Below are 22,542 nucleotides of genomic sequence, written 5' to 3'. Positions count from 1 at the left end.
AATCATGACTTCCAGTCTCCAGATGGGGAAACTGAAGCTCAGAGAAGTAAAGCAGGTAGCCCAAGGTCACACAGCAAGAAGAGTCTGAGATGGAACCCAAACTCGGGGCCATCTGACTCCAAACCTATGCCCATGTCACTTCAGGGGCTGAAGGTGCGTCTCTCTCTTAGAACTCTAAAGACTTCCCCTTCTCCCCCACTTCCATCTCCTGTTGACGTGACAATGAAAGGCGGTGTGTCAGTTTCCTGTGGCTGCTATAACAAAGGACCACGAACTTAGTGGTTTAAAACAATACATTGTTGTGGAAGTCAGAAGCCTGACATGGAGCTCACTGGGCTAAAATTAAGCTGTCAGCAAGGCTGGCCCCTTCTGGAAGCTCCAGGGGAGAATCTGCTAACTCGCCTTTTCCAGCTTCTGAAAAGACCACCTGCATTCCATGGCTCGTGGCCTTCTTCCTCCATCCTCAAAGTCAGCAACAGCCTGTGGAGTCTTTCTCACCTCCAATCCCTCTAACGCTGACTCTTCTGTCTCCCTTTTCCCTGTTGAAGAACTGGTGAGATTACATTGAGCCCCTGTGGTGAATCCAGAGTCATTTTTCCATCTCCCCATCAGCTAATTAATAACCTGAGTTCTATCTGCAAATTTAATCCACTCCCTCTCCCTTATATTGCCATGTAGCATAACACGTTCGTGGGTTCAGAGTGATTGGGATCTGGACCGGTGGGGGCGGGGAGGAGACACTCACTCTACCATATGCAGTGAGGTCACAAGGACCACTGTGACCTCATCATCCCCTGGGACCCAAATTTATAAAGCACCCCTCCCACACAGTTGCTGGATGGGCCAACTTCTGGCCAGAGATTTGAACCTGAGTGTCCTGACCCTCCAGCTATGATGGGAGCCCAACCAGAGCAAGCTCAGAAGCCCAGCTCACGGGTCCAGACCCTGTTTAAGAGAGTCAAGGCCTTCTTCACCAAAACTGGTCCCCCACCCCCACCTCCAGCCCCCTCCCGGAACCTGGGCTGTACCCATGTGTACGGGTACGTGTTTGGGCACCTGGGGGAAAGAGAACCGGAGCATCCCCCATCGCAGCAGGTGAGCTTGGCAACCACAGCCCTGAAGAACCTGCAGCTGGAACTGCAGAGGGAGAAGGTCACCCTGCCCGCCCGCTCTGCATGCCCTGCTCCCCTCCAGGCCAGCCTGGGTGGAATGACACCTGGAAGCTGTGGGGACCAGGGCAAGCCTTGGACTGGAGCCGAGGGGGAGGGGAGGTTCCAGAGGTGTCAGGAAAAGGACCTCTAGCCTGGATGAGTGTGGGTGGGAGCTGGGTCTGTCCTGCAGGTGCTGGACACAGGGGAGCAGCTGATGGTCCCCGTGGATGTCCTGGAAGTGGATAATGAGGGAGCCTTGTGGAAGTTCCTCCTCTCGGGAGCCATGGCTGGGGCAGTGTCTCGCACGGGCACGGCCCCTCTGGACCGTGCCAAGGTGTACATGCAGGTGTGTGGGGACCGTGGCGCTGGGGCCATTGCGGGGGGGATGGATGGACGTGAAGCTGATGGTGTTCAGGGAGGGGGGTGGGGTGAGTAGGTAAATCGGAAAGAGGGACAAGTGTGGGGTTGGGAGCGAAGTTGGAGTTAGAAGGGGGCAGGACTTCCCTGGCAGTCCGACAGTGGTTAGGACTCCATGCTCCCACTGCAGGAGGCACGGGTTTGATCCCTGGTCAGGGCTTCCCAGGTGGCGCTAGTGGTAAAGAACCTACCTGCCAATGCAGGAGACAGATGCGGGTTCAATCCCTGGGTTGGGAAGATCCCCTGGAGAAGGAAATGCCAACCTGCTTCATTATTCTTGCCTGGAGAATCCCATGGACAGCTGGCGGGCTATAATCCATAGGGTTGCAATGAGTCAGACACGACTGAAGCGACTTAGCAGGGAACGGAGGTCCCATTTCCAAAAAAAAAAAAAAAAGATGGGGGCTGAATGGAGATGAGGTGAAGGGCGCCTCAGAGGGCTGGCGGGGGCTCCTTATTTCCAGGTCTACTCCTCCAAGAAGAATTTCATGAATCTGCTGGGAGGTCTCCGGAGCCTGATCCAGGAAGGGGGCATCCGTTCACTCTGGAGGGGCAATGGTATCAATGTGCTCAAGATTGCCCCAGAGTACGCCATCAAGTTCTCTGTCTTCGAACAGGTAGGGGGATGGGGATGATCTGCTTTCCCCAGCCCCACCCTCAAGCCGTCACCTCTCTGGTACCCATGACCCCCTAAAGCCTAGATTTTTATCCAAAACATACTTTAAAAAATTTTTTTATGTATGTATTTTTGGTTGTGCTGGGCCTTCATTGCTGTGCATGGGCTTTCTCTAGTAGCGGCGAGCAGAGGCTCCTCTTTGCTTTCTCTACCCGTGGTGTGCAGACTGCTCATTTCAGTGGCTTCTCTTGTCACAGAGTAAGGGCTCTAGGGCTCTTGTTGCAGAGTAAGCCCCATCTAGGGCATGCGGCTTCAGCAGTTGCGGCTCCCGGGCTCTGGAGCACAGGCTCAGTAGTTGTGGCGCCTGGGCTTAGTTGCCCCGAGGCGTGTGGGATCTTCCCACATCAGGGATCAACCCACGTCTCCTGCACTGGCAGGCAGATTCTTTACCACTGAGCCACCAGAGAAGCCCCCAAGACATATTTTAATCCTCCAGGTCCCACACCTCTTCCCCTGGGTGAGTTTCAGGAAGGAAAGGAGGCTAGTTCTCACATTCCTCTCTCCCATCCCAGTGTAAAAACTACTTCTGCGGAGTGCACGAGGCCCCACCCTTTCAGGAACGTCTCCTTGCTGGCTCTCTGGCTGTGGCCACTTCCCAGACGCTCATCAACCCCATGGAGGTAAGAGTATCTGCCCCAGAGAAGATGAAACAAGATGACTGGGTGGCAGCTGCTATGGCTTCCTCCTTCCCTGCCCCCTCCTCCTCCTCTTTATGTAAGACACACATCAAAGTTGCATTTCAGATGGCTTACCCAGTCATCTCAGTACTATTTACTGAATGGGTCCTCTCCTCTCCATCACCAATGACCCAAGATGCCACCACTGTAATTTACTAAATCCCTATATGCACGCATGCTCAGTTGCTTCAGTTGTGTCCGACTCCTTGCGACCCCAAGGACTGTAGCCTGCCAGGCTCCTCTGTCCGTGGAGATTCTCCAGGCAGGAATACTTGGTGGGGGTAGATCCCCCTCCAAGGGATCTTCCCAACCCAGGGATTGAACCTGCAGCTCCTGCACTGCAGGCGGATTCTTTGCTGCTGAGCCACTGAGGAAGCCCCAAATTCCTATATATGTTGGTATGTTTGTTTTGGTGGGGTTCGTTTGTTCTGTTTTGTTGCCATATCACCTGATCTTTAGTTTCCCCACCAGGGATGGAACCTGTGCCCTCTGCAGTAGAAGCCAGACCATTGGACCACCAGGGAAAGTCCCTGGGTTTACTTCTAACCTTTCTCTTCTTGGGTTCAATCCCTGAGTTGGGAAGATGCCCTGGAGAAGGGAATGGCAAGAGAAGCCTGGTGGGCTACAGCCCATGAGGTCACAAAGAGTTGGACATGACTGAGCAACTAACACTTTCACTTTTTCTCTTCTTGTCGTTTGGGTTCTCTTCATGCACTTCTAATTTTTCTTTTTAATTTTAAATGATCTAATTTTTTTTTAATGAGTAGACTTTATTTTGTAGCAGTTTTAGGTTTACAGAGAAATTAGGTAAAAAGGACAAGAGCATTCCCATATATGTCTTGGCTTACATCCGAAGTTTCCACTATCATTAACAACTTGAATTTGGGTGGTACAGTGGTTAAAATTGATGAGCCAATATCGACACATTATTATTAACCAAAGCCCATGGTTGACGGCAGGCTTCACCCTTGGTGTTGTGACTTGCTATGGGCTTTGACAAACGTATGACACGCAGCCGCCATAATAGCGTCATGCAGAAAAATTCCACTGCCCTAATAAGTCACTGCACTACACTTACTCACCTCTCCCCCCTTCCTCCACTCCCTAATGACCACTGATCACGTTACTGTCTATGTAGTTTTGCCCCCTTTTTTCCTGTTGGCGGCACCCCGTGGCCTATGTTCAAAAAGGAATTGAACCCTCGCCTCCTGCATTGGATTGATTAGGTTCTTAAACACTGGACTCCCAGGGAAGTCCCAGCCCAGTCTTTCATTTTTGAGGCTTGATATTATGTCTGATTATTCTCCATTCCTTCTCTTATTAGTTTTTCAGGCTATTCTCCACTGATTTTTTTCCTTTTAAAACGTTAGAAGTAATCTGCCTTGTTCAGAAAACAAAATCACACACTGTTCTGTTCCGTCGCTCAGTCGTGTCCGACTCTTTGCGACCCCGTGGACTGTAGCTTACCAGGCTTCTCCGTCCATGGGATTCTCCAGGCAAGAATACTGGAGTGGGTTACCGTTTCCTTCTCCAGGGGATCTTCCCGACCCAGGGATCGAACCCGGGTCTCCCGCATTGGAGGCAGACGCTTTAACCTCTGAGCCACCAGGGAAGTTCAGAAAACAAAATCACACACTAGTATTTGTTTTTAGCTCATTTACTCTAAACTTACATGAGTTTAGAGATTATTGCCATCTGGTGGCTCAGATAGTAAAGAATCTGCCTGCAATGCAGAAGATCCAAGTTTGATCCCTGGGTCAGGAAGATCCCCTGGAGGAAGGAAGGGCAACCCACTCCAGTATTCTTGCTTGGAGAAATTCACGGACAGAAGAGCCTGGCAGACTACAGTCCATGGGGTTGCAAAGAGTTAGACATGACTGAGCGACTAACATTTTCATTTTCACTTTCTATACAATATTGGGTCTACATATCCAAGAATACATCCATTTGGTCAAGTCTCCTTTTTCGTCCCCTAAATGGTCTTTTGGAGAAGGCAATGGCAACCCACACCAGTGTTCTTGCCTGGAGAATCCCAGGGGCGGGGGAGCCTGGTGGGCTGACGTCTGTGGGGTCGCACAAAATCAGACACGACTGAAGTGACTTAGCAGCAGCAGCAAACGGTCTTTTAAAGCTTTCTTCATGTAATTCTTGCTGTTGTCTGGTTGAGTTTCTTTGTGTTTTTGTTTTTGAAATATAGTTGATTTATAGTATTGCGTTAATTTCTCCTGTATGGCAAGGTGATTCAGTCATACATATACAATCTTTAATAAATACATTAAAGAAAAAATATATCTTTTCTATTAGGATTTATTAAAGGATATCAAATATAGTTGCCTGTGCTATACAGTAAAACCTTCTTTACCATTCTATATATAATAGTTTGCATCTGTGAAGTGTTTTTGATTGTTACATAACAAATCACCACACTCAAGAGCTTTTAAAATGATACAGATTTATTATCTCATTGTTTCTGGGGTCACGTCTAGGCACTGGCTAGTCGGGTCCTCAGTTCAGGATTTGATCAGGTGGAAATCAAGGTGTCAGTCGGTTGGGCTGCCAATGAGCCCGTCTGAGGCTTGGGCGTCCTCTGCCAGACTCCCTGGTTGTTACCAGCATTCAGTTTCTTATGCTTGTAGGACTGACTGTCCTCAGCTCCCGGAGGCTACCCTATGTTCCCTGCCCTGAGGTCCTCTCCATAACAGTGTGTTTGAGACCAACCCTAGGGAGCTCCCTGATGGTCTAATGGTTAGGATTCCACACTTTTCTCACTGCCACGGGCCTGAGTTCAGTCTCTGGTTGGGGAACTAAGATCCTGCGAGCCTAGAAGCGTGGCCACGATATAAAAAACCAATCCAAGAGTGTTTCTGAGCCTTCAATCTCTTCTTCAGACTCTTTTAAAGGGCTCATCTGATTGAGTCAGGCCCACCCAGGATGATTTCTCTTAAGTCAACTGGTGACACAGGAAGCTCACTTCTGTGATGACCGAGATGGGTGGGAGGGGGGCAGGTGGAGGGAGGTCCAAGAGGGAGGGAATATATGTACATGTAAAGCTGACTCACTTCACTGTGCAGCAGAAACTAAGGCAGCATTGTAAAGCAATTATATGCCAATTAAAAAAATCTAAAAAATAAACAAAGTTAGCTGGTTAGGGGCTTTATTATATCTGCAAAATCCCTCTGCCTTTGTCCTTTGTGTACCCTGATCCAAGAGAGTCACAGCCCATCACGCTCACAGGTGTACATCATTTTCAAGGGCAGAGGGAGGCCATGAAGCAGAGCGTGTGTATAAAGGGGCCAGGAACCATGGGGACCGCCCGAGAATGTTGCCTACCACACACGGTGTGCTGTCTTTTGCACAACTGTTGAGTCGCCAACACTCTGATGCTGGGGCATTTCATAAAAACTCCAGTTTCTGGCTTCTTTGGGAAAACTGGCAGATCTGCCTACCTGGGGTCCAGGTAGGGCGAGTTTGGCTGGGTGAGGGCCTCTGCAGACCCCACCCAGCTCACATAGCTTCTCTCATCCTTTTTTTTTTTAGTTTTATTTATTTTCTTGGCTGTATCTCACATCACGCAGGATCTTAGTTCCCCGTGCGTGCATGTTAAGTTGCTTCAGTGTCTGACTCTATTGGACCCCGTGGATTGTAGTCCACCAGGCTCCTCAGTCCACGGGATTCTCCAGGCAAGAATACTGAAGCATGTTGCCATTTCCTTCTCCAGGGGATCTTCCTGACCCAGGGATTGAACCTGCATCTCTTATGTCTCCTGTGTTGGCAGCCAGGTTCTTTACCACTAGCGCCACCTGGGAAGCCCCCTTATTTCCCCAACCAGGAATCAAACCTGTGCCCCCTGCAGTGGCAGAATGGAGTCTTAACCACTGAACTGCCGAGGAAGTCCCTCCCTCACCCTTTGGGTTGACAGCACTTATAGGCCAAGGCAGCAGGGTTTTTTTTTTTGGCAGCAGGGTTTGAAACCCAGCTGTGTGCATTCTTGAACCGTTGCCTCCTGTGCTGGGGGGTCATTGAGGCGATTAGCTCAAATAAGCCGCCTTATTCCTCATCCTCCCCAGGTGCTGAAGACGCGGCTGACCCTGCGCCGGACCGGCCAGTACAAGGGGCTGCTGGACTGCGCCAGGCAGATCCTGGAGCAGGAGGGCACCCGCGCCCTTTATCGCGGGTACCTCCCCAACATGCTCGGCATCATTCCATATGCCTGCACCGACCTGGCTGTCTATGAGGTGTGGGTCCCGCAGAGGGGTTGGCAGGGACAGTGTGAACCCAGGCCCGTGGAGAGCTTCCTCCAGGCCTTCTTCTCTCCTAGATGCTCAAGTGTCTCTGGCTGAAGTCAGGCAGGGACATGAAGGACCCCAGTGGCTTGATCAGTCTGTCGTCTGTGACGCTGTCCACCACCTGTGGACAGATGGCCAGTTACCCACTGACTTTGGTGCGCACCAGGATGCAAGCCCAAGGTCAGCCTGGCCCTTTTGGCAACCTCGCATACCATCACCCCTTGCCTCTACTCTCTGAACTTTCTCATCACCCCCCCACACACACACAGACAAAAACTGACTCCCAGACTCTCCATATCTGATCCTGGCCATCTCTGCTGACCCCTGAACCCACCCAAACTTACACTCACCCCCAAACCTGATCCCAGTCCCTTCAATTAACCCTACATATCACTAAAATGAACACTCAGCTCCCAAAGGACTCCCACAAACCTCCTTGAATGTGACTTAGGCCCCCATACTAACCTCAAGACATATAGTCCCCAAATGACCCCCGAATTTGTCCAGATCAGCCTCAGGCCTCATCTGGCTCCAAAAGGCAAATGGTTCCTATATTTTCAAAAACTGACACTTAGACATTCCCAAATTCATAACCACCTCCCCCCAATATCCAGGGAACTCCCCAAATCTGCCTCCCACAAATGGGCTCTCAAACCCCTAAACAAACCCTCAGATACCCAAACAGATTCTTAACTTCCTACCTTGATTTTGACAGTGTCCCCACCCCTTAGCACACTGCAAGGCTCTAGCAGATTTTTGTTGTTGTTCAGTCGCTAAGTTGTGTCTGACTCTCTGTGACCCCATGGGCTGCAGCCTGCCAGGCTTCCCAGTCCTTCACTATCTCCTAGAGTTTGCTCAAACTCATGTCTATTGAGTCGGTGATGCCATCCAACCATCTCAGCCTCTGTTGCCTCCTCTTCCTCCCGCCCTCAATCTTTCCCAGCATCAGGGTCTTTTCCAATCAGTTGGTCAAAGCACTGGAGCTTCAGCTTTAGCATCAGTCCTTCCAATGAATATTGAAGTTGCAATGTTTTCTAAGATGTTCCCTAAAACAAATTCTGAAAATTCCTCACTCTCTGTAAACTGACCAATTTCCTCTAAAAGGCTTCCAAGCTTCTTTTCAGCTAACACCCCAGACCCTCTGCTCCTGGCTTCAGTCCCCACCTCCCAACATTCCAGCTCCCCACTTCCCACGCCCGCCCCTTGATGACAAGTCATCTCTGGCCCAGGCCCTGAGCTTGCCTCTGTCCCCACAGACACTGTGGAGGGTTCGAACCCCACCATGTGTGGAGTCTTCCGGAGGATCCTGGCCCAGCAGGGCTGGCCAGGGCTGTACCGAGGCATGACCCCCACATTACTGAAGGTGTTGCCTGCAGGCGGCATCAGTTACGTGGTGTATGAAGCCATGAAGAAGACCCTGGGAGTATAAGCAGTGAACTAGGCGACATACCCTGGGCAGAAATGGAGGGGAAGATCCAGTGTCTCCTGGCCCCAAAGGGCCTTCCAGGCTCAGGACCGAGGGCAGATTTGTCTGGAGAAGCAGGCTGGTTGCCTGGGTCAGAAGATTCCTGGTGCCTCCTCCCCTGGGTGCAGCCTGGGACTAGTCTGGACTCCAGTTTGGTTTGCTGCAACTTGTCCTGGTTCCAGGGCAAAAGGGTGAACGTGGAGACAACGAGGAATAAACAGATGGTTTCTGCTGGCCATGTCTGGAATATCTGGGTTCAGGAGGGCAGCGGGTGATCTGGATACCCGGGTCCTGTGGGGGGTTGGGGTGGGGGCGGCGGGAGTACCTTGGGCCTCTTAGTCTTGAACGGGAATTGGAAGCCTGGAAGATGCCTGGGTTCAGAAGATAAACTGAGGGCCTAGATCAGAGCTTGGAGCTCGGATCCAAGGACCTTATGTGAAGCTGGTGTAGGGTGTCGAATTAAGAGTATAGGATCCCTCGGTCCTGGGAGGAAATCTAGACCCTTGAGTTGGTAGGAGAGCTGCTTCCATTTCTTGAAGAGAAGTAAGGACTCTATATCCCTGGATGGAAAGAGGAGAGGGTATGAGAGGCTCCCTGAGTTTCCTCTTGCTTTGGGGCCACCCCACCCCCGGAAGCACCCGTCTCCAAGGCCTCAAGCAGGCCACGTGCCTGGCTTACCCGGCCGGCCTCCGGGGACTCTAACCCAGACGTCAGGCCTGAATTCCTGCAGCCGGTGGCCAATGCCCACGTCGACTGCCATTCAATCCGGTTCCGGCTAATCCCCTCCCGGCGTCTGGTGGCTGACTCCGCCCCAATGCAGCGGCGCTTCCACTAGCTCCCACCAAAACAGGGCACCTCCATTTCCTTCATTGTCATTTGCCTAGGGTGAGGTCAGTCACCTTACACCCGCCCCCGTCACTCGGCCATTGGCTTAGACTACGGGACTAGAAAAGGATTCTGGTTAACGCTAAAGTAACTCAGTCCAAACGCAAGCGCATCACACCGACCTCACCAGAGATTGGCTTAAGTTAATTGTCAATCTCTGTAAAGACCGGTAGACCGCCTTCCGTGTGTACCCATTGGCTTGCGTACACGACGATCTCACTGGATGCCCACCCAGCCCGTTCAAATAAGTCTTTCACCAGACTCCTCCTTCCTGTCCGCTTGACTCTTAGGAGCCGTCAATCGGTTCAGAAGCCGCCCCGCGGTTCTGGAACTCCCGCTTCATTGGGCCTTCGGCCTCCTCCGGTCTCCTCAATTTGCCCGCCCAAAGCCGTCCGCCCGCAGCCCATTGCCCCCAGAGCTGTCGATCTCGCGGTATCTCCCGCCCACTGCCTCTCGCGGCACTCCGATTGGCCGCTCGCCTACAGAGTCTGTGATTGGTGTCCCGGGAGGGGCGACCACCCCCCATTGGCCCGACGGCGCCGTCCATCAAGTCGGCGTCCGGAGGGGGCGTCCCTCTCCGCCCCCAACCCTCCCCCCCGCATCGTCTTCCCAGCCGCTGGCTTCCCAGAGTGCTCCGCGGCCGTGTGGAGCGAGGCCTTGTTCCCGCGTTGAGCCGCCGCTGCCGCCGCCTCCTCCTCAGCTTCAGCCTCCGCGTCAGGCCCGGCCCCGCCGCGCCATGTCGGACTACAGCACGGGAGGACCCCCGCCTGGGCCGCCGCCACCCGCCGGCGGGGGCGGGGGGTCTGGAGGAGCCGGGGGCGCCGGGGGAGGCCCGCCACCGGGCCCGCCGGGCGCGGGGGACCGGGGCGGCGGCGGCCCCGGCGGCGGCGGCCCGGGCGGAGGGTCGGCCGGTGGCCCCTCGCAGCCACCCGGCGGCGGCGGCCCGGGAATCCGCAAGGACGCCTTCGCAGACGCCGTGCAGCGGGCCCGCCAGGTGAGGAGGCCGCGGGCCCGAGGGGCGCGCGGGCGGGCGGGGGAGGGGGCGGGGTCACGTGCGCGCGCGCGGGGTCGCAAGGGGGGGCCGGGGCCGCCACGGGGTCACGTGGGGCAGTAGGCGGGGGCCTGGGCCTCCCCAGAAGCCTGGAGTGGGGCACTCCCCCCGGGGGTGACCCCCTACAGCGGGGAAGGGTCGTCTGGGAGGGGTCACCCAAAAGCGGCCCCAGAGTGTGCAGGGTCCCCTGCAGCGCGGGGACTCACCTTGGGGTTCCCGCCCTTTAGGACACTCTCTACTAGTAGAAGCAGGGGTTCCGCCTTCCCGGGAAGGTCTTTCTGTGCTCCCACCTCCCCATCGGAGCCCCCTTTGCTACCAACTTGGTCCCTTTTCTGCCTGGTCCCCAGGACGGAGAGACTTTAGATGGTTAGAAAATTCCTTCCTGTTGAACCTGGAAAGTAGAAAGGGGATCCTGTGGCTGCCAGGCAGTGGCCAAGCGTTCCGTTGAAATGGGGAGGGTAGGCCTAGGGACTGACTCTGATGCTTCAGGTCACTTGCAAGCACCCTATTTCTCTTGGGGAAAGAAGGGAAGGGTCCCACCCTGTGTTCTGGGGCGTGATGACTACATGGAGGTTTCACATGCTGATGTGTAACCTCTCTGGCCGCCCCACGGCCTGAGGGGAAGAGGCCCATAGAAAGCGAGGACTTTGCCGCCCTTTCAAAAGGAAACTGACCTGGCTCTGGACATTGAGTGCGTTCTCAGTCAGAATTGCCCCTAAAGCCTCCAGCACAGGGATGTCCCCTTAGGGGAACGCCCTGTTCCCCTCCCAGTGTGGTCTGTGGCTTTCACCCTAGGCATGCGATAGAGTTCTTAGGTGCAGTTGATGTGATTGACCCCTCACTTCCCCACCCTCACTGGATTAATTGAGAAGCAGCTAAAACAAGGGGAGGTGGTGCTCTCTGGTTGGTTGGGTTAAGACCCCATCTGGGCATCCCAAGAGTTTAGGCTCCAAGTTTTGGGTTGTTTTTTTATTTTAAGTTTTAGAGAGGTTAAAGTGTAGCTCCTCAGCTCATGGTTTGTGTCTCTTTGGAAAACTTGTAGTGATCCTAACTGGTTTTAAATTTATTGGGTTGGGGTTTATTCAGCGTTGTTTGTCCAAAATGTAACATGTGTTCAGAAAAGGGCCTTTTGTTTTGGTCTAGATGACAGTTTCAGATGCCATGAAGCAAACTTCCCTAAGATTTGTTCAACAAATGGAAAGATTCAAATTGAGGGTGTGCTCTTCTTGAGCATCCCAGAGGCCCAGGTACTTGGGCAAGGAAGTGTTTGGAAGTTCTCCCTGGTGGAGGGCACCTGAACTTTTGCTCCTTTCATCCCTGGAACAAGTCATTATGTGTTACCCTCTGGCCATGAACAGTTTAGGCACAAATTTGATAGAGAAAGGGAGCTTCTTTGAAATTCCTGAATTACTCTGGAGCCTTAGGTGGAAACTCCTAGAAGTGTCTTAACCAACAGTGAAAGTCACCCAATGGTATCCAACTCATTGCGACCCCATGGACTGTATAGTCCATGGAATTCTCCAGGCCAGAATACTGGAGTGGGTAGCCGTTCCCTTCTCCAGGGGATCTTCCCAACCCCGGGATCAAACCCAGGTCTCCCACATTGCAGGCGGATTCTTTACCAGCTGAGCCATCAGGGAAGCCTTAACCAACAGGCTTGTCCCTAAATCCAGGGAACGCCACTCCCAGGCCAGACAGCAAGACCTGTTAAGTATTCATGAACCAAAAAGGTGAAAGGTTGACCTGAGCACCACAGAGGCTGACTTTGGGTGGTAATTCTTCTCTGCTCACAACTTCACTTCTAGATCGCAGCCAAGATTGGAGGCGACGCAGCTACCACAGTGAATAACAGCACTCCTGATTTTGGTTTTGGGGGCCAAAAGAGGCAGTTAGAAGATGGAGGTAACTACCTGTCTTGCTGGAAGGGCTGGGGGCAGAGAGTGAAGTGCCTTTGTTGGAATGTGGTTCAAAGTGAGGGGAGCCCGCTGCCATTTGGTGTTTTAAAACCTCAGCAATCCCAGCTTTGTTTGTTCTTTTTGTCTGGGCTGCCATCCTGAAGTATCAGGTGGCTGAGAGGAGGGCAGATTGATTTTGACCAGGTTCAGGTCGTAATTTTTCAAGATTGTTCCTCCTCTTCTGCTAAGCTAGGGTTTTCTTAAGGCCCCATGTCAGTGCAGTGTGGCTGACCCGGAGGCAAGCAGCCTAAACTGTCAACTCACTGATCAGCCTGACTTCCCCAAGGCAGATTTGGGCCTATGCTGAAAGGACTGGGGTCATCATCATTTTCCCCCTGTTATAAAGGGCTCTTTATCCCTGAGTGCTGGTGGTGAGATTAGGTCTCTTATTCTCCTGTCTTGGGTCTGATGTTAAGAGTGGGGGGCAGGAGGCTTGTTTGCCAGGACATGTGGCACCAGCATCAGATTTGAGGCAGCTGTGGGTGGGTGGGCACTGCATCTGACATCCTCTTTCTTTTCACAGACCAACCAGAGAGCAAGAAGCTGGCTTCCCAGGGAGACTGTAAGTCCACTAGGTGACACCGGCAGAGGCCACTTCAGGATCATAAGAGGTTTTAGCAGGAAGTACTCTCCAGAGGGGAGCTGGAAGTATTGAGCAGACAGCACCTCTCCTTTATGGAGGCTCTTGGTGTCCCTCCAGGGCCCATGAGACCCCAGAGCCTGGACTGTAAGGCAGCCACTGCCGAGCATGACTGTTGTGAGGCAGCCCTGTTGCACTCACTCAGGGAGGCTCAGAGGCACTGGGATGTAGCTTGTGGCCCCTTGCATGGCAGGAGTGCCCAGGGCATGGTGTTTGGGGTCCCAGAGAGGAGCAGAGCCAATCTGTTCTTTGGGTTTTCTCTTTGCAGCCATGAGTTCTCAACTTGGACCCATTCATCCTCCCCCTAGGTAAGTGGTGGTTTGGAGAGCAAGTCGTTTCCTCATTGTCTCTGGCCTTTTTGCTGACGGGAGGGAGGGCTCTGTCTGGGTGCCAGGTTGTACAGGGCTTTGTCTTTCTGGTCAACCAGGGAGAAGACTGAAAGGCAGAAGGAGCTTCATTTGTCGTTCCTACTCGCTGTCTGTGGGGCCATAGGGAGCATAGGGCTGTGGCTGTTAGCTGTAATGGGGAAGGGGATTTTCTGCGCCCCTTTGCTTCCTTTGTTGGATGTGGATACTCAGAAGCCCTGCCATCCTTCCTCCTGGAAAAGGCTGGGGACTGGCCCTGACCTCTCACCTGCTTCTGCGGATTCTTGTTCCCTGAGAGCTGGGGTGGGGGTGTGTTCCTTTCCTACCTTTTTACCCTAGAGCATTCTTTCTGAAGGACCACGTTCTTTTTTTTATTATTATTATTGGCTAAAATTTTGTGAAATGAAGTAAAAATAACTCACTAGAAGAATGAAGTGAAAAAGATACAAAACCGATTTTTTAAGTTAGAATCTATAGGTATTGGATGACGCTGTCAGATTGCTGTGAAAGTGTCTCAGTCTCTCCCTCTTGCCCTGGGTTGGTGGCAGCACTGGCCCAGCGGGTCACACCACCCCAGGCTGAGCCTCCTGTGGCCCAGAGTGGGAAACGGAGGCCCCGAGAGGTCGGGTGGTCTGCTGTGGGGTGAGGAAGCCCCCATGCCCTTGTCAGACTCTGCTTAGGCCTGTGGGGGCTTGGTCCCCATGTCACAGGAGGCAGGACTTCTGGTTTTGAGGGTCTTTTTTTCCAGGAGGGCCTCTTCCATCCTCTCTGCTGCTTCCTGACTTGAGCCTGACTCTCATTTTTTCTCTTTGTAGGACTTCAATGACAGAAGAGTACCGGGTCCCAGACGGCATGGTGGGACTAAGTGAGTGTGGACCACTGACCCAGCAGTGCCCATTAACCCCTCTCCCGTGTCCCCCAGGGCAGTCTCTCAGGAGAGCGCCTGCCAACCCTGAGACCTGAAGGAGCCAGTGATTTTCTTTCTCCTCATTACATATGGTGGAGATACATAGTTATATGTAGTTTCTTTTGTGGTTGGAAATCCCAAAGATGAGTCTGTTCATATTTTTTTCCTACTGATGCCTCCTCCTCCCCCTGCCCCTCTGACCCAGGCCCAGGCTCTGGGGAAGGTGCAGGAAAGGGTGAGTGGAATGGGGAGTGATTGCCTGGGCAGCCCCCCAGCCCAGCTCAGAGATCTGGTGAGGGGGCACCAGAAGGGTCTGTGCAGAAGCAGAGAGGCCACGGGAGCATTGAAGGAGCCTGTTGTATTGTGCGATTTTTGTTTGTTTTTCGTTTTTGTTATTTTTTTCTTTTATTTTGAAGGAGCTGTTTTGTGCTTACTCTCTCATCCATCCTCTGGTCAGGGGGGCTCTCAGCACCAGCCTCCCCCCATCCATCTCTGCTCTTCTTTTTCTCCACCTAGTCATTGGCAGAGGAGGTGAACAGATTAACAAAATCCAGCAGGACTCAGGCTGCAAAGTCCAAATCTCTCCAGGTAGGGGCACTAGAGCTGGATGGGGATGGGTGCCTGTGCTGGGGCTCTTGGCGCTTTCTCTCGTGATCCTCTGACAGCCGTGATTGGGTGGAGATGAAGCAGGCTGGTGTTACTGAGCATGTTCTGTGTGCCGCCTCAGCCCAGCGCCTCAAGGTGTAGCTACAACTCTTGTCTCCCTCTGCTTTCCATGAGCGGGGAGGGCTAGAATCCAGTATAGGGAGCCACACCCCAGATCCCACTCTGACTGTGTTGCCACTTGAGCTGCAACGCTTTGTGGGAAAGTGTGAGGCAGGGGAGCTCCTTAGGAAGGACACCCTTGAGGTCAGGCTTGGGTTTAAATGCAGTCCTGCCTGCGCCTTGGCAGGCACCTGGTTTGCAGGGGTCTCTGAGTGCTTGCCCTGCCTGGCACGCAGTCCATCGGCTGGAGGACGCTCACGTGGGTGGTGATGGAAGGGGCCCGGTTGGGGATCTTCTGGAATCTGCGTCTCCTTCCATGTTATCTTTTCACTAAAAGTTTTGCCTCCTTTGCTAGACTTCAAGCTTCTTGATCTTGGCCGTGCATAGAGCACCCTCCCAAGTGTTTGGGGAGGTAAATTAATTTGTGAGGGTGCCGTACAGTGGCAGAAATAGCTGTTGATTGTTCCTGGAAGTCTCATCTCCATGGAAGGTCCTCCCGATTGTCTGCCCAAGGCATTGACTCAAAAAAGCACTGATCCTCTTTCCTCTCCTCTCTACAGACAGCGGTGGCCTACCTGAACGCAGTGTGTCCTTGACAGGAGCCCCGGAGTCTGTGCAGTAAGTCTTTGGCTGGGCCTGTCATCATGACATGGAGAAGGCAATGGCAAGCCACTCCAGTACTCTTGCCTAGAAAATCCCATGGATGGAGGAGCCTGGTAGGCTGCAGTCCGTGGGGTCGCTAAGGGCCAGACACGACTGAGCGACTTCACTTTCACTTTTCACTTTCACACATTGGAGAAGGAAATGGCAACCCACTCTGGTGTTCTTGCCTGGAGAATCCCAGGGACAGGGGAGCCTGGTGGGCTTCTGTCTGTGGGGTCGCACAGAGTCGGACACGACTGGAGTGACTTAGCAGTAGCAGCAGTCATCATGACAAAGCGGGTGGGCGAAGCCCTCTGGATCCCTTTGAAGTTGAGGGTGACCCCCATACCATGTTCCTCATGCCCTGCCTGCACTGGGGGGCTGCCTCACACAGTGAGTCTCCTGAGATCTGGGGAACCTGGCCCAGAATAGCCCCAGCCCTGGGGACGGGCCCTCTGTCAGACCTGTGGGTTGGAACCCCCTTTCCTGGGAGCAGAGCTGAGCCTCCAGGCAAGCATTCAGAGAGCACCTGTTCTTCCCCTTTCCAGGAAAGCGAAGATGATGCTCGATGACATTGTTTCCCGGGGCCGTGGGGGGCCCCCGGGCCAGTTCCATGACAATGCCAATGGGGGCCAGAACGGCACAGTGCAGGAGATCATGATCCCTGCAGGCAAGGCCGGCCTGGTCATTGGCAAAGGCGGGGAGACCATCAAGCAGCTGCAGGTGAGGGTGCAGGCTCTTCCTGTCCCAGGACAGCCTCCTGCCCATGGCTGTGCCTGTGCACGCCACTGCCCCCCGCCACCGAGCCAAGAGCCCGTGACCCTCCCCCCCCATGCCCAGGAAGTCCTTGGAGGGCTCAGTACTGACGCCACCCTGGTTGTACAGGAACGGGCTGGAGTGAAGATGATTTTAATCCAGGATGGCTCCCAGAACACGAATGTGGACAAACCACTGCGGATCATCGGAGACCCTTACAAAGTGCAGGTGGGCGCCCTAGGGCCGAGGGGGTGGTTCAGGGGAGCAAAGAGAGGGCAGCGGGTTGAGATTTGGATGCAAGTGGAGAGATTTTCTAGAGCACTGGCTCTGAGGTCAGCCCTGGACTCATTCTCTGTTGGGCTCCCTCCCAGCCGTCTGTACATGAGCAGGTGGCCTCAACTGGCCTTAGTCCAGAAAGCCGGGGTGCTCACCGTGTCCGTCTCTTGGGGCAGCGGGTAAAGGTCCGGGCAGCCTTGTATTGGTCCTTAGCTCTGGCCTGTGACCCTGGGGCGTGCAGTGGGGCAGCAGTGTTTGTGTGAGCACCACACTTTGTTCGCAGCAAGCCTGCGAGATGGTGATGGACATCCTGCGGGAGCGTGACCAGGGTGGCTTTGGAGACCGGAACGAGTATGGGTCCCGGATCGGCGGGGGTATTGATGTGAGTGCGGGCCTCTTGGGTGGATGGAATGGCAGGGGTGGTGGCTGGCTTGTAGGCAGTAGGGGGACTGCAGACGGTGACAAAGCCCATTGATCCTCCTTTGTCCTGCCCGCCCTCAGGTGCCAGTGCCCAGGCATTCTGTGGGTGTGGTCATCGGCCGGAGTGGGGAGATGATCAAGAAGATCCAGAATGACGCTGGTGTTCGGATACAGTTTAAACAAGGTCAGGGGCCAGCTGGGGTCTGCTGAGACTCATTCTTGGGGTCCAAGGCGGGCAGCTTGGCACTGGGGTTAGCGTCTGCAGTGCCTCATTACTCCTAGACTAGCAGAACATGCCTTTTCCCCGCTCTGGGGCAGCCCCATAAGAAAGTGAATGACAGGCAGACTTCCCAAGGTGAAGAGGAGTGTGTTTTCCTCTCCTGTCAAGCTGTCCTCTTCCTCTCCCCTCTCAAGGGCTCTCATGACAGGCCACCTGAGCCCCTGGGTGAGGTTAGCTCTTGAGACCTCAGCCGTGGGCTTCTACCCAGTCCCAGTGGTTTTTGGGGAGGACAAACTCCCCCATGCTTTTTGAGAGATTTGTTGTCAGTTCTTGGTTCTGCCAAGCACGTCTGCTAGTTCTGGGGCACCAAGTGCAGGAGGGATCCTCATCTGCTCCTGAACATGTGAAAGGCAGCCAGTGGCACTTTGACATGTTCCAGACATGGCTCGGGCTGGCAACTGCCATGAAGAGGCAACGTTGGGGGTTTGGAGTTGTGCATCTCTTGTAACTGTTGTTTGCTCTCCTGTGCTGCCTCAGACGACGGGACGGGTCCTGAGAAGATAGCTCACATCATGGGACCCCCAGATCGGTGTGAGCACGCTGCGCGGATTATCAACGATCTCCTCCAGAGCCTCAGGGTGGGTGGTGCCGGGTGTGCTGAGTGGGCGGGCTCGAGTGGGAGGCCAAGCTGGCTGCCTGCATTAACTGTCCCATCTTTTCCCTGCCCTGCAGAGCGGGCCCCCGGGCCCTCCAGGGGGTCCTGGCATGCCCCCAGGAGGCCGAGGTCGAGGCAGGGGCCAAGGCAACTGGGGCCCTCCGGGCGGGGAGATGACCTTCTCCATTCCCACCCACAAGTGCGGGCTGGTCATCGGCCGAGGTGAGTGGCTCCTCCACAGGCCCCACCCCTCCCCCTGCTTTCCTCCTGCTCTCAGCTCACTGCCCATGGCTCCTGCAGGCGGTGAGAATGTGAAAGCCATAAACCAGCAGACAGGCGCCTTTGTAGAGATATCTCGGCAGCTGCCACCCAACGGAGACCCCAACTTTAAGCTGTTTATCATCCGGGGCTCACCCCAGCAGATCGACCATGCCAAGCAGCTCATTGAAGAGAAGATTGAGGTGGGCTCAGCTCAAGAGGGGTTCTGGGCACCTGGGCCCAGCTCCTCTTCCTGTTCCACTGATCTTGTCCACTTTTCCTTCCTCCAGGGTCCCCTATGCCCAGTCGGACCAGGCCCGGGGGGACCAGGCCCTGCTGGCCCCATGGGGCCCTTCAACCCCGGGCCCTTCAATCAGGGCCCACCTGGGGCTCCCCCTCAGTGAGTATTCCTGTGTACTGATGTGGGGGTCACAGTGTGGGCAGGGAGGCCAGCAGGAACTGTGTCCGTGTTCCTCACCTCCGAGAAGCCTTTGCCACCTTGCAGAAGTGCCAAACACAACCCTGGCCAACCCCTTGTTTTAGAGACGCCAGTTTTAAAAGATGCTGTGGGTGTTGCCCCTGGTCTCCCACATGTAGATCCTGGAATCCTGTGTGGTGTAGTGGGGGATCATCACATCCTTGAAGTCCACATGGCCCATGTCCCTTGCATCAGTCGTCTAATGCCTTTCCTTGGGCCAGGAATCTGCAGTTCCAAGTAAAGGGTGCTCTGGGCCCCCTTCCAGGCTGTGGCCGTCCTCTGCAAGGACCCTGGGGTAACCTGGCTCATGTGTCCCTCGTTTTCACCCTCAGTGCTGGAGGCCCCCCTCCTCACCAGTACCCACCCCAGGGCTGGGGCAACACCTACCCTCAGTGGCAGCCGCCTGCTCCTCATGACCCGAGTGAGTATAAGGATCTGAGCAGGGCAGTGGGCAGGGGCCGGTTTCCTGGCCACTGCTTAGCCTGCACGCTCTCTGCCTACAGATAAAGCTGCAGCCGCCGCAGCCGACCCCAACGCCGCCTGGGCCGCCTACTACTCACACTACTACCAGCAGCCCCCAGGCCCTGTGCCTGGCCCAGCACCTGCCCCCGCGGCCCCACCCACTCAGGGTGAGCCCCCTCAGCCTCCACCTGCTGGTCAGTCGGACTACACTAAGGCCTGGGAAGAGTATTACAAAAAGATCGGTGAGTGCGTGGGCCGCCACAGGAGCTCCAGTCAGCCAGGGAGGGGTGGGCAAGTGGGTGGCCACATGCCCGCCTGTCCTCTGACCTTGGGGCCTGCCCCCACAGGCCAGCAGCCCCAGCAGCCTGGAGCGCCCCCGCAGCAGGACTACACGAAGGCCTGGGAAGAGTACTACAAGAAGCAGGGTGAGTCAGTGGGCCACAGGGGTGGGACCAGGTGTGCTGGCATCCTGGTCCGCTCACCCACCCTCTGCTCCCCCACAGCTCAAGTGGCCACCGGAGGGGGTCCAGGAGCACCCCCGGGTTCCCAGCCAGACTACAGTGCCGCCTGGGCTGAATATTACAGACAGCAAGCCGCTTACTACGGACAGACTCCAGGTCCCGGCGGCCCCCAGCCTCCGCCCACACAGCAGGGACAGCAGCAGGCAAGTGGGAATTGCCACCCTCCTCCTCCTCCTTTCTCCTTCCAACCCCCGGCCACCGTCCATCCTGCCTTAGTGGGTAGCGCCGGAAACCCCTTCCCCTGCGGGGTGTGTCCTTGATGCCTGCAGCGGGGGCCGTGTGGCCAGAGGTCTCCGGGAGCCCCCACAAGCTGGGGGAAGTGTGCGCTGGGTCCAGAGGTTAAAGAAGAGGCCTCTCCGCCGGCCCGCTTGTTCCTGTGTAACGCTGTCGTGATGCTGGGGGAGAGCGCGCAGCAGATAAAAGGAGGAACTGTTGAACTGGTGGGTAGTCCTGGGGGTGGGGGGCAGGCCATCCGCTCAGCCGGAGGTCGCCGTCCCGGCTGCTGACTCGCTCACTCACAATCTGGCCACTTGGGAAGAAAACGGATATTTTTGCCCCTCTCTGCATTACTCTCATGGTTTTTGTTCTTTTGATTCTTTTATTTTTAAACCCACGATCTCTCCCCGCGTGTCCAAGTGACTGTGTGTGCTGCCAGCTGCCCCGTGGGGCCCGGCCACAGCTCTGGGGGCCGGGGGCGGCGCCAAGGGGCCCGGCCGCAGGGCCCGCCCGCCACGCCCAGGCTCGGCCTCTGCTCTCACGCCTGCGCCCGCCTCGTGTCCCGGTCTTGTCTGTGAAGTGGGCATGACGATCGCTGCCACCTTCCAACCTACCTCACAGGGGTGTTGTGGGGACACCGTGATCTCTGGTTGTCATGTCGTGATGCGCCGGGAGCTGCCTGCCCGCCTTCCTGAAGACACAGGGCACCCCTCTCCCATCCCCCCAGCCCTGAGCGCTTCTCTCTTGCTCTCGCTCTCTCTGTTCGGCCCCTGCTTCTCCTTCCTGTGTCACTCTCCTCCATCTCAGAGCCAGTCTGACTGCAGCCAGTCCCAGAGCACTGACTAGACAGCTACAAACACATCCTTCCAGCCTGCGCTTGCCACAGGCTCGGGAGAGGGGCTTCCTGGCCCCCTCCTTGCCACTTTCCCCCCAGTCTCCCGCCCTGTCCCCCTCCCCGCCCCGTAGTGACCAATTCCTATCTCTTCCCTCTCCGCAGGCTCAATGAATCGAATGAATGTGAACTTCTTCATCTGTGAAAATCTTTTATTATTTTTTTTCCATTTTGTTCTGTTTGGGGGCTTTTTCGTTTGTTTTTTTCCGTTTGTTTGTCGAGAGAGCGATGGCTGCCAAGGGGGGTGCCAGGGGAGCCCTCTGTTGAGTGGCTTGGGGGTCGAGGCGCGGGCAGTGCCAGGCTCTCGCTCTCTCGCTCATTCTGTGTGTCTCATACGCTTTTTTCTTTCAAAATTGGGATCCTTCATCTTGAGCCAGCCAGAGAAGATAGCGAGAACTAAATCTCTGCAAAAAAAAAAAAGTTAAAAGCAAAACAAAACTTATAAAATTATATATATATATAAAAAAATCTCTATCGTCCCCCACCCCGCCCCAGCCTTCCTGAAACTGCCTCTTTCAGGAGAAAGCAATTCATTCACTCCCTGCGACCACCCTTGGCCCTCTTCATGTTTTTAAAATAAACTTTTAAAAAAGGAAACAAAATCATTCTTGCTATTTCTTTTTAGTTAGAGTTGGAACATTCCTTGGACCAGGTATTGATGTTTAGGAAAGCCCGTCCTCCACCCTGTGCCAGGCGGCCCCTCCCTCAGCCTGTCTGCTCCTCCTCTCGCTCCTCTTCACCCAGCTCCGCTCCCCCTCCCCTCACCCCGCTGCGCTGCCCCTCCTGCCCCCTGCCCCCAGGACTGGTCTGTTGTGTTTCATCTGTTCAAGAGGACATGGAAACTGAAAACAATTGAGAACAAAACAAACAAAAAATTGTATGGCAGTTTTTACTTTTTATCGCTCGTTTTTAACTTCACAAATAAATGGTAACAAAACCTCCCCAAGTCTGCCGGGTGCCGTCTCTCTCTCTCTCTCTCTGTCTCTCTCTCTCCCCCCTGCCCCCCCCCCCCCATAGAGTTTTGAAGCAGATGTTTGTTCTTTATAGATGTTGTAAAAGCCTGATAATGGTGATTGGAAATTATAAGCTTTGTGTTGTATTGGGTTTTTTCCTTTATTTTTTTTTATTTTAAAAAAAGAACAATTCTAAGAGATGATAGTTTTCTGCAGGCGCATTGTGCTTTCCTAACTCTCACCCCCTCCCCCATTTTTTGGTTAAATAAAGTGCTTTTTGTCTAAAACTGCGTGCCGGCCGCAGTTGTATTTCTAGAGGAAACAAGTGGAAGAGGAACAAGGCTTGGCCAATGAGAGTCGAGTGGGGGCCCCTAAAAACTTTGACTGAAGTCTGGTCTTGCAGGAAGGGAGAAGCAGGCAGAGCCCCAGCAGTGCATTTGTACCACTGGGAACTTGGGGAGCAGGGCACTCAGCAGGGTCCCTGAGGACAGGTGTTCCCATGGATACAGCCTGCCGCTGCTGGAGCAAACCCACACCGAGCTTTGTGTGATCC

The 22,542-nt window shown here is 54.5% G+C and overlaps 2 protein-coding genes and 1 long non-coding RNA gene across 7 annotated transcripts; 2 read left to right on the top strand and 1 right to left on the bottom strand.

Moving 5' to 3' along the window:
* The first annotated feature begins 866 nt into the window (after positions 1-866).
* On the top strand, positions 867-8,662 carry SLC25A41 (solute carrier family 25 member 41). Its single transcript, XM_055430807.2, has 7 exons — positions 867-1,095; positions 1,342-1,497; positions 2,033-2,185; positions 2,757-2,864; positions 6,989-7,156; positions 7,240-7,387; positions 8,464-8,662. The coding sequence occupies exons 1-7, from the start codon at positions 892-894 to the stop codon at positions 8,634-8,636; spliced, it is 1,110 nt and encodes a 369-aa protein (XP_055286782.2). The 5' UTR covers positions 867-891; the 3' UTR covers positions 8,637-8,662.
* Positions 5,357-10,153, bottom strand: LOC129559241 (uncharacterized). Of its 2 annotated transcripts, XR_016038081.1 has the most exons (5): positions 9,351-10,153; positions 8,998-9,232; positions 8,658-8,844; positions 7,673-7,756; positions 5,357-7,328 (listed from the first exon to the last, which is right to left on the bottom strand). It is a non-coding gene; the product is annotated as an uncharacterized LOC129559241 (long non-coding RNA). The 2 variants fall into 2 exon arrangements; XR_008686496.2 differs by lacking the exon at positions 7,673-7,756 and having other exon boundaries at positions 9,351-10,123.
* Positions 10,154-10,185: 32 nt separating this feature from the next.
* Positions 10,186-21,977, top strand: KHSRP (KH-type splicing regulatory protein). 4 transcript variants are annotated; one of them, XM_088838926.1, is made up of 20 exons: positions 10,186-10,308; positions 10,450-10,551; positions 12,414-12,510; positions 13,087-13,125; positions 13,472-13,511; positions 14,384-14,433; positions 14,992-15,063; positions 15,801-15,858; positions 16,431-16,605; positions 16,768-16,866; positions 17,198-17,296; positions 17,416-17,518; positions 18,092-18,192; positions 18,287-18,431; positions 18,510-18,670; positions 18,758-18,867; positions 19,278-19,366; positions 19,449-19,649; positions 19,755-19,832; positions 19,911-21,977. In XM_088838926.1, exons 1-20 carry the CDS (start codon positions 10,294-10,296, stop codon positions 20,186-20,188), a joined length of 2,112 nt encoding a protein of 703 aa, XP_088695052.1. In that variant the 5' UTR covers positions 10,186-10,293; the 3' UTR covers positions 20,189-21,977. The 4 variants fall into 4 exon arrangements, with proteins under 4 accessions (XP_088695052.1, XP_088695053.1, XP_055286774.1 ...); XM_088838927.1 differs by having other exon boundaries at positions 10,266-10,313; positions 10,455-10,551; XM_055430799.2 differs by having other exon boundaries at positions 10,279-10,551; positions 19,911-20,071; positions 21,142-21,977.
* The last annotated feature ends 565 nt before the right edge of the window (positions 21,978-22,542 follow it).

The sequence above is a fragment of the Moschus berezovskii genome, chromosome 8 (assembly GCF_049115385.1).
Source record: "Moschus berezovskii isolate FMDL1 chromosome 8, NW_MosBer_1.0, whole genome shotgun sequence".
Taxonomy (NCBI): Eukaryota; Metazoa; Chordata; class Mammalia; order Artiodactyla; family Moschidae; genus Moschus; species Moschus berezovskii.
The sequence above is the reverse complement of the archived record's forward strand: the minus strand, read 5'-3'. Positions and strand labels throughout refer to the sequence as shown.